At 31.4% G+C, this 12,883-nt stretch overlaps 1 protein-coding gene and 1 pseudogene across 1 annotated transcript; both read right to left on the minus strand.

The window, feature by feature from the left end:
• Window positions 1-918: 918 nt before the first annotated feature.
• On the minus strand, window positions 919-1,895 carry LOC114180684 (uncharacterized). The gene is made up of 2 exons (XM_028066986.2): window positions 1,602-1,895; window positions 919-1,455 (listed from the first exon to the last, which is right to left on the minus strand). The coding sequence occupies exons 1-2, from the start codon at window positions 1,878-1,880 to the stop codon at window positions 919-921; spliced, it is 816 nt and encodes a 271-aa protein (XP_027922787.2). The 5' UTR covers window positions 1,881-1,895.
• Window positions 1,896-4,189: 2,294 nt separating this feature from the next.
• On the minus strand, window positions 4,190-5,299 carry LOC114180685 (uncharacterized; annotated as a pseudogene).
• Between the last annotated feature and the right edge of the window lie 7,584 nt (window positions 5,300-12,883).

A 12,883-nucleotide genomic window follows, 5' to 3' on the forward strand; every position in this document is an offset into this window, starting at 1 on the left:
CAATTATTTTTCAATATCTCAAAATAATTTGATCATCAAATACAAAAAAAAAAAAACATTATTACCTTGTGTTTGGATGAGGTAATTTAACAATTCTAAGAAATTGAAATGTATAGCATTTGAAATTTTTGTAATTGAATTTCCATCATTTTCTAAATAACTTGTTTGGATAGGGTAATTAGAATACCATACATTTGAATTTCTTGTTTGGATAAGACAATTGAATTTCTTATAAAATAAAATTTTATTTTAATAAAATTTATTTCAATGTATAAAATTTTTAAATTAAATTTAAAAAATAGTAATGAACTTAAAATATTTAAATAATATTTAATAGTTCAATTTAAAAATATTAGCCAACTTTTTAATATTAATTAATATTAAAAATTCTGGATCAACAATAATATAATTTATATCAATATCGATTCACTCTATCAAAGAAATATATTATTAATTACTAATTACTTCATTTATAAACAATAAAATAATTAAGTATAAAAATCACAAGCTTAATATATAACGTAAAAACACAATATTATCAATGTGATGTAATTAACCCACAAATATAACATAAATCCATAAATTGATATCACAATTAACCAAACTCATTATCTTAAGTTACGATGTCAAGCATTTTACCATTAAAAAGGAAAACTAAATAACATGTTAAAACAAGTGTTTTCTTATTTAATATGTTTGTTTTATAATTTTTCCACATCCAACTAGTAAGTCTTTCAACACCCTCTCTAGTTCTCTTTAACATCCTGTTTCAGTCCTCTTCAACATCTGCTAGACCTACACAAGTGCAACAAAATTTATCAATCATAGTGTTGTACAATTAATACGAATATGCAGCAGACTTAACCAAATACCATGAAATTAATCAATCACAAGAAAATATATATTACATACCATGATTTAAGTTGTAGAAATATGTATTAAAACATAATCTTCCTTCTGCTCAATTGGAAGGGCTTTCACAATAGCTAATTGTTTTGGCATGTCAGCTAACCATTTAACAGCTTTAGCCCATTGTTCTTTAGTAAGATTTGGCATTAAACGCACCTCATCTAGCACTTCTTTGATTTCATTTTCATCAACCTTTTCACCATATACATGTGTCAATCGCTTAAAAGACTCAGCCACATCTTTCATTGAAGCAGCCATTAGCTCTTTTTCACTAATATTTCTCCTTTGAGATTGTGTACTAGTAGAACTTGAAGTAGATTGTGCTTTTCTTTTTAAGTTAGAGTTTGGTTCCTCCAAATCTATAGTAGCATTCAAGTCCTCCAAACCCACAAAATTTACTTCAGTTATCTCTTTACTCATGACTTCATCATCATCCATAGCAGTTTCAGCTCCATGACCAGTAGCTCTATCTTTAGCACATAAATCCACTATATCATCCCAATTTGGAATTGCTTTGAATCGAAAATGTCTAGCCTCCTTATGCGACTTGAAAATGAAAAGGAAGAAGTCAATAATAACACAACTACAATTCCATACAAAGGAATTAGACCATACAATCACTGCTTACTCAAAGATATAATGGCACATAAAAAAAACAATTACTACAGGATTGCATGTAAAAGAGTACTTACAGTGACATATTCATTCCATACATTTTCATCACCAATTGTAATCATATGTTTGGTTCCATCCCAATCAAATCCACTCTGACCAAGGATGTCACTTACAACTCCATACCATGATCTCCAAAGTTTGATTCGATTTTTAACATTCTCCCAAGTGACTTGGACTTTGAAGCTGTTGGATAACACTACAACTGCAGCATTATATGCAACTCTTTTCCAAGCTCCGTCACTCTTATTGCCCATGTTTCTTTGATCTCTTAATACTTCAGCTAACACACGTTCCATCTCCAAATTCCATGAAAAATAACTTCTTGTTTCATCATTGCTTCTTTCTGTCATGTTTTTTTTACCCTTTATATTTTCTTAACCTACACATAACAAATAACTTGCATAAGTGATTCTAAAAGATAAACAAGAAATTTACAAAACTTATCAATTCAAGCAAAATTCTCAATTTACTATGATGATCATAAAGACAATAATTTTCACCTGCTAAATCTAACACCAACAATCTACAATTACTTATCAATGATCAAATGTACATATACTTAGATTAATATCGCATATGCCAAACTAGGTTTCTAATAAGTCTGTAGGTGACATGAAATAGCAGATCAAGTTTTGGGCTAAAGCAGTGGCTTCAAACGTACACCAAGAATGCTGAGAAAACCCATTGATTGGAGCAGTGGCAACAGTAAATTCAGAAGATATTCGCACTACAACATAAATTGATCAATCAAATTGTAAAATCATGGTTATGGTGGAAAACAAAAATATCTTAGCTTTAACTCTCTCAATGGCTTTATGTGGCACAAATCTAGAGATTACTCATTTCTACAAAGTTTGAGACCACTTCGTTGGTCATGTTCGAAAGATTCTCACCAAATATAGTATATGTTTAAACGATAAGAACCATTTTGCAGAAAGAATTCAACAAAGAAATGATTGGTTAAGACATTGATTTAGCTGCAGAATAATGATGTTATTATATTCCGTGGATCCAACTATTCCTTTTAATTTATTCCTCGATCTGGCATATCTCGTGTTGGAAGTATTCATCTTAATTTTTTTAGTTCATTGCAGAACGTGAAAATGGAATAACTATGGAGTGGAAAATAATGAAGGTACACCTTCATCACTAATCACAGATCTAGAGTTAATTAGTACTATATATAAGATGCAATAAGTTTGGTTTTGTTTCATGGAAAAATTAATCAAGGAAAAATTACAATAATCAAGAAATTATAAGAAAACTACTTATGGACTAGAGTGGAAAAAATTATTCAAATCAATACATAAATTCTCAAGATGTGCGTATAATTATTTTTAAAAGTTGTGGTAATTATATTTGATAAGGTTTAATAACAAAAGAAATAACAAAAGAAAGACACTAATACACTACAGAGAACAAAATGTAGTGTTTAATAGTGATACTAAATAAAAATAGATTAACTTTAATATTGATCTCAAATATCATAACTACAGAACAATAGTCAGAACTAAATGCACCCATACTATGTTGTAATCCTAAGTTGCTAGGTTTTCATTTATTAACTAAATTACGGGAATCACATAGATTATTTTTTAACAATTCTATAGCAGTATGTCTCTGCATAATATGCAGAACATATATCATGACATTATTCATTTGTGAAACTTTTGTCTGCATAATTCATGATAACATGAGAATAGTATTTCTAATAACAAAAATTTGGTATGGAAGCAACTACTGAGTATTGCTAATGCATGTTCAAAGGGATGAAAATAATTTATATTAAGATATATGGTACCTCAATTCTCTTTTGCTTTTTCTGGTTTCAATTTCCCCAATCTTGAATTACTTGGTAAATGGTTTTATGTAGATAAACAATGCTGGAACATGACCACCTAAGAACCTAAAAACCCCATTCTAGAACTAGGACAATTCCTTCAAACACAACAGAGATTGTACATGCCATTTCTGAATCAAATATAATAACAGAGGCATACAGTATCTACTATTTTAATACTGATAAAAAGAATATCTTAGTATTTCAAATGCACACTGTATATGATTCAAAACCTGAAATTATTGGAGGTGCCGAGTGTGTGAAAAAGAAGTCAAACATAAATGAAAATAGATATGTTGAGCACACAACATAAATCACGACAATTGTTAAAATCAAAAGATCATATTAGCATAACATCTATGTAACTCAAAGCAAGAATCATATCCTGAACTCAAAGCAAGAATCAGATCCTGAAATTAACAAATTCTTCTCAAACACTCTAGTCTCAATCTCAGATAAATAAATAATCACATAATGAAATAAGCCAACTAATGACATAAAAGGTGACTTCATCTTTGATAACTAGCAAACATATTCATTGCTAATGTGTCTCGAAATCTTGTCCATTCTTCGGTGACTTGAATAGTTGCAACTTCATCTGTGATATTGTTTTGAATTATTTCCCTTGATAGGGTTAACTCTTCATCTACATTAGCTAAAAGCTCTAGGTCTTGAACTTCTAAAACTTTATCAGTTAGTCCCTCATTTCTGATGAAGTTGTGTAACACAAAACAAGCATTGATAATCCTTATTTATGTCTTTATATCAAAAAATGAAGGAGTTCTTAATATGCTCCATCGTTTTTTCAATATCCCAAATGACCTTTCTATTGCATTTCGTGCACTTGCATGACGAAGATTAAACAACTCCTTGTAAGTTTGAGGGGTGTTCCCAATCCACTCATTGAGATGATATCTAGTCCCACGATATGGTGCTAAAAATCCAGGACCATTAGTATATCCCGCATCCACAAGAAAGTACATACCTACAACAGTTTAAAGTAAAAATCATAGGCTTCAATTAAAATTAAATTAAATATTATTTTTAAAAGATATTACCAGTTGGGATTTTAAGTTTATTTTGACGATGTAAAGCATCTCGTAATACTCGAGAATCTCCTGCAGAACCTTCCCACCCAGGTAACACATAAATAAACCTTAAATCTGGACCACAAACTGTCACCCTTTCTATTACGATATTTAGGCCTATCTTCTGGAGAAACTGTTATCGGAATATGAGTTCCATCAAGTGCTCCAACACATTTCTACAAGCAACATACATTTATTAATATGTAATGTCTATACAAATGTGTAAAGTTAATTAATCTAGTATAATTATCAATAAACATACCTCAAACCATCTCCATCTACTTGCATCAAGACCTACCAGGTTATAAGTATGAAACTTCAAATAATCCTTGCTCACTTTCATTATCGCTCTTAAGACATTATTGAATTGTCTACTTATTGTTTCTTTTTATCTATAGTAACTAAATTGTATCACCCTGTACTTAAGATTGTGAGCCAGGATATGTAAAAACATCGCCACTGCCTCAGTTATTGGAATATTTTTCGTTCTTCCCAATCCACCTCTCTCTTGTAAAATTTTACAAAGTTTGAGAAACGCACTTTTACTAACTCTTAGTTGTTCAATACAATCTTTTTCTGTCCCTCTATAAAGACGATTAAGGAAATTACGTCGTTCCAATTCCCAATTACGAGCATGTTCCTTATCTAAGTAATTATTGTGATACCATACTGTTATACTCATAAACATATAAACAACATAAGCAGCAGCAATCATAATGATTTTCTTAAATTCCTCTCTTTTACGTTTCCTTGAAATAATTGCACCATCATTTATACTAGTATCCATTTCTTAACAATATGTTGGCACTGAAAGAGTAAAAGGAAACAACAATTAGTTAAGTATGTACTTGTGGAACCCGACTCATCAGATTAACCACGTGACAATAGCAAAATTCAGTCAATCATAATCTAGAAGCTGGGTTGAATTAATGTAGATGGGAACATGTTAAGAAATACTAATTAAACAACAAAATCCATATTGAATATAGTATCTAAAAGTTGTGTGTGTTATGTGAATTTTGTATCTATCTATTATCATCCGTTTATGATTACATATAGTATTATGTAAAGGAGCCATGATAGTATTATCTAATTAAACAACAAAATCTGGCGTCTGTTTCCTTATAATGTAAAGGAGAAGGACACTAGATATAGGATTAAATTCATACTTGTTCACTATGCTAATTAATCCGAGAAAACCTCCATAAAAAATATCATACCAAATAATTTGAGTGAATATGCCATCAAGTGGGTTGTTCCATCCTATCGCTTTTACATTTCCTCAAAGTATTGATTAGGTCCAATGAGAACTAAAATACAGTAGATGGACTGAACAACCATATTCTAGGTTGAGTTATTCAACTTAATTTTTAATTGGTATATTGAACTCTCTACTACAACACTGTCTTATTTTAATAGAAGCGGGTAGACTGATTATATGTTTAATAGTTTGTGTTAATCAAGTTTGTGGTTAAACCTGCTTTGTAACAAAGCAGAGGTTGTCTGGGATGCTTCCTAAATCCTCCTACGATTAAAGGCCAAGGAATGAACAAAGACATAACAGAGCAGATGTTGCTTGCTTAAGTTTAACACTAGAAAAAATTAGCTAACCTATTAAACTGAGATATGTGAAAAAAGAAAACTAACATTGTGACTTGAACATTTCATCAAATATGTAGTAGGCAAATGGGAAAAAAATGATAAACACAAAATTTTAAACTAACATTGAAACCTAAATCCCAAATGCAACAACCAAAAAAGGAAGAACAATGAAAATAAAACAAAAAATAGAGAAGAAAAGGGAAAGAACAAGTTGTGATAGTGTGAAGGAAATAAAAATGTGGTGGAAGAGGAAGAATCCAGTGTACCTGCAGAGGAGTAGAATGGGTTGAGCCTGAGCGAGGAACAATGACGGAGCAGAGCCAGTGAGAGAGGAACAGTGACGGGGCACACCAGAATAGTGAGAGAGGAACAGTGACGAGGCACACCAGAATATTCCCGTGAGCAGAGTGTACAAAGTGTGAGGTGAAGAATTTGAAATTCTAACTATTTTGAGGGCATTTCAATTACTACTCTTTTAGTTAATTAAAATTCTTTAAAAAAATACCTGCATTTCAAATACCTTTTAATTTTTCTGTCCAAACAACACATTTTACCACAAAGAAATTTAAATTCTTTAAAAAAATGAATTGACTCATTAAATTACCCCATCCAAACACACTCTAAGACAATGAATTTACAAGTTTATATTGTACTTTTGATAGAGGGACTATACTATTATACTATACTCGTATGAGCTTACCACTGAGATTAATCATTGGCTCTGATAACACTGTTAGATCTTTAGAGGAGGAAGGTTTACTAGGAGTCACAACACTAATGAAACTTGAGCTTAACCACATAAGACAATAACCTTACTCTCAACTTCATACCTTTAGGCAACGAATTTACATCTCTTTATCCTTATATAGTGCTCTACTTTCTCATTTCTACACAATATGAAACTTAGACTCACTTGGATTCTCAACACATAATTTAGATGTATTGTTATTTCTAATAATACTAATTTTCTTTTTTAATATATATATATATATATATATATATATATATTAAAATGTAATAAATTTTTTTATTGAAAATATTGTATTATAAAATTTATTGATGTAAAATGTAATTGTTGATATTAATGATACTATTTCAATGATTTTGAAGTTAAAAAATGGCTATTTCGTCGATTTTGAAGTTGAAACGATAGTTATTTTTACTATTCTTAGTATTTATCTTGACTTTTCACTTAATAATTTATGTTTAAAATTATCACTTTTTAAAAAAATATATAATTTACTTATACACTTATAATTTAATTTGAAAAATGATTATATTAACAATTATTTTTCAATATCTCAAAATAATTTGATCATCAAATACAAAAAAAGCGCATTATTAAATATGTTTTTTATATTTTTAAAATCATTTAGTAGTGTAACATCCCATTTCAACAAGTTAAAAATAATAAAATAGGATGTTTCATAATAATATTCAAAACTGGTAATTCAGCGTACAAAGTATATTAATACAATCTTACAAAATATAATACTATAAAAATATATCATTTATACACTTTAAACTAAAACAATAAGCTCTATAATTAATAAAATACTAAAGCTCCTCGAGACTTTTACCTACTCTAATTGATAGCTCATCATCCTCTAGAGGTACATTTAAACCCGCAACTTCATCTGCTCCCACCGAATAGGTGATCATCACAAAAAGGAAGAGACTAGGGATGTCAACGGGACGGGTAAGGTCTGGGTAGTAGCTCCCCCACACCCTACCTGCTGGATAAATATTCGCCCCGTACCCGTACCCATATCCGTTGGGTATCTGTTATGCGGGTGCCCGTCTATTTTTTTCATATCCGCGGGTATCCACGGGTACCCCCGGGTATTTACAAAATTATTTAGAAAATAAATATTTAATCATAAATTCAAATAAAATAAAATAAAATACATCATTGTCATAAATTTTAAATAAAGTTCAAACAAACTCAAGTCCATACAAGTCCAAATAATTATAAAAATAAATATAAAATGACGTTCAACACAATGAAAATTCTTTAATTAGTGTTTTGATCAACAAGTTCACTTTCTCCGATTGATTCCTGAAAAATAATCAAATAATAAACCCCAACTGTCACACACCAAGTATTCTTATTTTTATTCCATCATTTGACAGCAAGCATACCATAAACGTCATTGTCTATATAGGGTTTGACGTATATGCCCAATTTCAAAGAAGGGAAAGAGAAGAATGTCAAGGGATGTACTTGGAAGAAGACAATGTACCAATACTTAAAGCTGTAAGAATGAAGACAGAAGAAGATAAGATGTACAACTTAGAAAATATTAGATCAAAATGTTTTTTAATAATATATAAGGGTATTTTTGTGAATTAAAGTTTAGCGAGTACGGATATCCACGGGTACGGATACTATGATACCCGTACCCACCCCGTTAACATGCAGGTATCAAAAATACCTGTACCCGCAGGTAGCGGGTATCCATTTTTAATATCTGTTTCCTACCCATTGCGGGTTTTATCCGCGGATACCCGTGGGTACGGATATTTTTGACATCCCTAGAAGAAACAAAACACAACAACCAAAAAGTGCAAGTTTAAGCTAGCTGAAGGGAGGTACACATGTATTTATATTCACAACACACTATGTTGATTTTATTATCACAATATATATATATATATATATATAAAATAATTACACAAAATCCTACATGCCATTAAACTCTTCTAGACTCAATTATCCGGATACATGACCTTGACATAGGAGATCACTCAAGGTGTGCACTGATAGAGCCTTTTTGTCGCCTAAAAGACTCGGTCAAATCCAATTTCCCCTTAAAATTACAATATAGGGAGAACCTTGGGAATCAAGTCGTGGACATGACTAAAGTCAAATGCAATGTTTGTACTTGAATTGTGGTGGGGTGATTTATTAAAAATCAACACTAAACAATAGAAAACTCAAAATCATCAAATGCAAAGAATTGCTATGAACTATGCATGCATGCATGACATGTAATGCACTAAATGGTAGAGAATGATGAATTAACTAATCCTAAATACTCAAAACATGTTTAATGTTAAAAAAAACCACAAAATTATGCAGCAACGAAAAACGGGAAGTGAAGAGCGAATCAAACTTGATGATTTGTGGAGGGAATTGTAAAATTATTGATGCTAAAAGTTTGAGGAACATAAAAAGGAGCTAAATGAAACCACAAGTTGGAATAGAACACGTAAACGATGCTATATTCAAATGGAATAGTAACATGGGCGCTTGGACAATACAAAGTTATGCAGAAAAATGCAAATTGATGAAATGGTGAGGGAATTAGGTGTGTAGGGTTTTAAATAGCTTAGAAATCATTCTAGGAGTGTGCACGAATTTACGAAACTCAAAATGATTAAGAAACAAGTGAGAATTTAATGGAATAGTAACTAGTGGTGTGTGTGTGTGTGTGTGTGAACGTGAAAATGGTACAAAATTGGGGTTTTGGTGATTTGATGATGGAAACTCAAATTAAAGTTGCAAATAGTTAAAGGAACTTAAAAGTGACGTGTGTGAAGTGGTGTAATGAGAAGAAACTTGAAATTGTAGCAAAAGTGTAATGAAATTGAGAAATATGAGTGAAATGAGCTTGGCTACTACCATTGGTCTTTAATCTAACCCATTCATCTTGTTTTCTCCAAAACAATGATGTATAAAGGACTTTTGCACACACCAATTCATAGGCCTGATTCCAAAACCTAGATTCGGTAAGGTAGTGGTTTAATGGAAAATGATGATGAACATTATAAAACCATAGACCAAATGAACAATACTTTAATTTTCATTCATTGACGCTAAAATCTAGATTACAATACCAAAAAAATGAGTGCAAGGAATTGCCCCAACCTTCCTCTCACCAAGGCTTGAGCTATCCAAGCTTCCAAAGGCAAAAATGGAGTGAAAAATAGGTGTTGGAAGGGTGAATTTCGTGTCTCTCCAATGAGGTGGTATGGTGGTGTGTAAATATGGTATCCAATGGTCCAAGAAATATGCAAAATAATCCCTAGGAGGCTGTTGGGTCATCCCCCATGCCACCTCACCAAATCTACCCTAAAACCTCCTCTACACTCCGTCACCTATCACCAAATAAGCCCAAACTTCAAAGTGCAACATCTTCTCAGATTTTTGGAAATCCCAAGGCCTAAAAAATTCATATTTAGTGTCCTAAATTGCTCCAAATGATTGGCTATTGATTTGGGGTCCAAATGGCAAAAGTCAATTTTAAGGTCAACCATGCAACTTTCGCATATTGCATGCTTTGCCACCAACTCAACCTTGTGCTATGTGAACTTTTAGGCCTTCAAATCTTCAATAAAACATTGCCCAATGATAGATAACCTAAAAATTGATCAAAAACTCAAGTGGAAGGTTAGCTCTACCTAGACACTACTTGAACAACTAAGCTAAAATGACAAAAAACGTGAAAACTAAGAATTTTGCTCATTTGACCCTAAACCTCGGTTTTTGGTGTTTGACCACTTCCAACAAGTGTCATTAGGCATTTATAATGATTCCACAATGTTAAATCACTCAAATTGGAAGAATTTCAAAAACTCAACTCTAAAGTCAATTATGTCATGGTTTAAAGGCTAAATATGCAAAATTTGGCTCTTAACACTAGGTTTGACTAACCTAAGACCCTAGGATTCAAAAATTGATGCAACCACACTCAAATGATGTTTAAAAAAACACTTTACAAACACTAATTTTATGAAAAATGCGAAAATGGTCTTAAGTGAGGAATCTAACCTAATATGCTCAAATAAACTATTCTAGAATGAAAAAAAAAAAAACACTTTAACTAATGAAAACTAACAAAATTCAAGACACATCATGCACTTGTAGTAGTATTTATGCCCTGCAGAGGCCATAACAAAGGGGTTATCACCCTACTACTCACTTGGTAGGTCCCCTTCGCTCATAGAATCAAAATGATCCAATGACTAAGACCTTTTACCACTCTCACCACATAATCCATTCTACTCTATTTGAGCATGAATGATTATTAGAGTATCAGGAAACCTCCTTACAGCCTACCCTATGTCAAAGCATACCCTAAGCCACCACCACGAAGAATTTATCCTTGAAATTCCTTAACCATCATATAATGTACACAACCACATCGTCATTTCAATTAATAATAATAAACATCATACATACACATAACCATATTATATTTTCAATTAATAATAGTTTGCATCATAAACATGCTTAGAATCAATCACAAAACATTCAAAAACAACTAAACATGAAAAATAGGCAAAACAAGACAAATGACATTATGCAAAAAGTACATCAAAACGATGAAAACCATTTCTCTAACCACAAACTTCAAAGTAAAGATCCCACTAGTCAAAGTGAAGAATCACGTGTCTAAGATGAACTGTCAAAATTTCAGCTTGATCAAACGGTTAATGAAGCAGGAATATTCATTTTACTAAGAGGACGCAAACTAGAAAGAAAGGGTGGCGCCCGACGTTGGAAAAGTGGTGTCCGTGATAATCGATTATTCTTAGAGATAATCAATTATCTCAGTTAAAACTGGTTTTTGATAAAGCCTCTGTGATAATCGATTATCGTCTGCTGATAATAGATTATCTTTGCTGGTAATAGATTATCACAGCGAGAAAAATGTTTTTATAAAGTTTATGTGATAATCGATTATCACTTATGATAATCGATTATCTATGGCAGTTGTGACTTAACTTTTCATATTCTTAACCTAATTTCTAAATAGGCTTCTATAAATAAAATGGTAGACTTTCATTTGAATATACAAAAGTTAGAGAAGTCTGAGTACTTGAGAACTCTTTGTGGGAAGGCTTTGAAAAACCTAGTGTGGGTAGAGTGATAACTTTCATCAAGTGGAATCTTGAGTTATTGAGTGTTGCTGCTATTGGTAGGAGAAGTTGGTCATCCTTTGTGTGATTCAAAGAGATGTCAATTCCTTGTGTGATTCAAGGAAGGTGTTTCTTCATCTCTTGTGTGATTCAAGAGAGGTGTCTTCATCCTTTGTGAGATTCAAAGAAGGTGTTTTCTAAACCCTAATCTCTCTTATCATTGATTGTAAGTTTGGTTTATTTTAAGTGATTGAGTTAATCTCTGTTTGAGAGATTAACAACTGGATGTAGAGTCTTTTGATCCGAACCAGTATAAATACCTTGTCCAATTTTCTCTTCCCTACTCTCTTTATTTTATTGTGTTTATTAAAATAAAGGAAAGAATTATAATTGAACTTTTATATTAATAAGGGAAAAATTTTAAAAGCACAATTTTTATTAAGAACCTATTCACCCTCCCTCTTTATTTTTGTCTCTTAACAAATTATTCCACTTCTTAATTACAACATCCTATAGAAGATTAAAACCTCACATGCAACAGAAAACAAATGAAGACAAAAAAAAAAATAGTTGAAACTTAACTTACATGAATGGAAAAACTTATCTATCCAAATTGAAGAGCTCACTGCGAGGATCACTCATACAGTCTCAAATCTTCAATCAGGCGAACATAAGATAAGGACCCTGGGAGAGAAGTGAAAGAACTCTTAAAAAGTGGTTTCTAGAGTGATAATGTGTTTTAAAATAATGAAACTAGTTTATAATAAAACTATTTATACTAAAAGCTTTTAATCTTGAGTCTCATTATTTTTAAACCGGTGTCACTTCTAAAATGTCATCTTCTAAAATTTCATAGTTACAATATCAAACTATATAATATAAAAAGTATAATCATATTCTTTTC

Source organism: Vigna unguiculata, chromosome 4, assembly GCF_037176805.1.
Source record: "Vigna unguiculata cultivar grain cowpea cultivar isolate G323 ecotype 2 chromosome 4, ASM3717680v1, whole genome shotgun sequence".
In the NCBI taxonomy this organism is placed as follows: Eukaryota; Viridiplantae; Streptophyta; class Magnoliopsida; order Fabales; family Fabaceae; genus Vigna; species Vigna unguiculata.

Excerpts from the sequence above, each read along its gene's own strand:
- LOC114180684 (XM_028066986.2), bottom strand. The coding sequence starts at position 1,880 with ATGGAACGTGTGTTAGCTGAAGTATTAAGAGATCAAAGAAACATGGGC. Across the intron at positions 1,456-1,601 it reads TATGGAATGAATATGTCACT|TCGCATAAGGAGGCTAGACA; the intron begins GTAAGTACTCTT and ends TTCATTTTCAAG.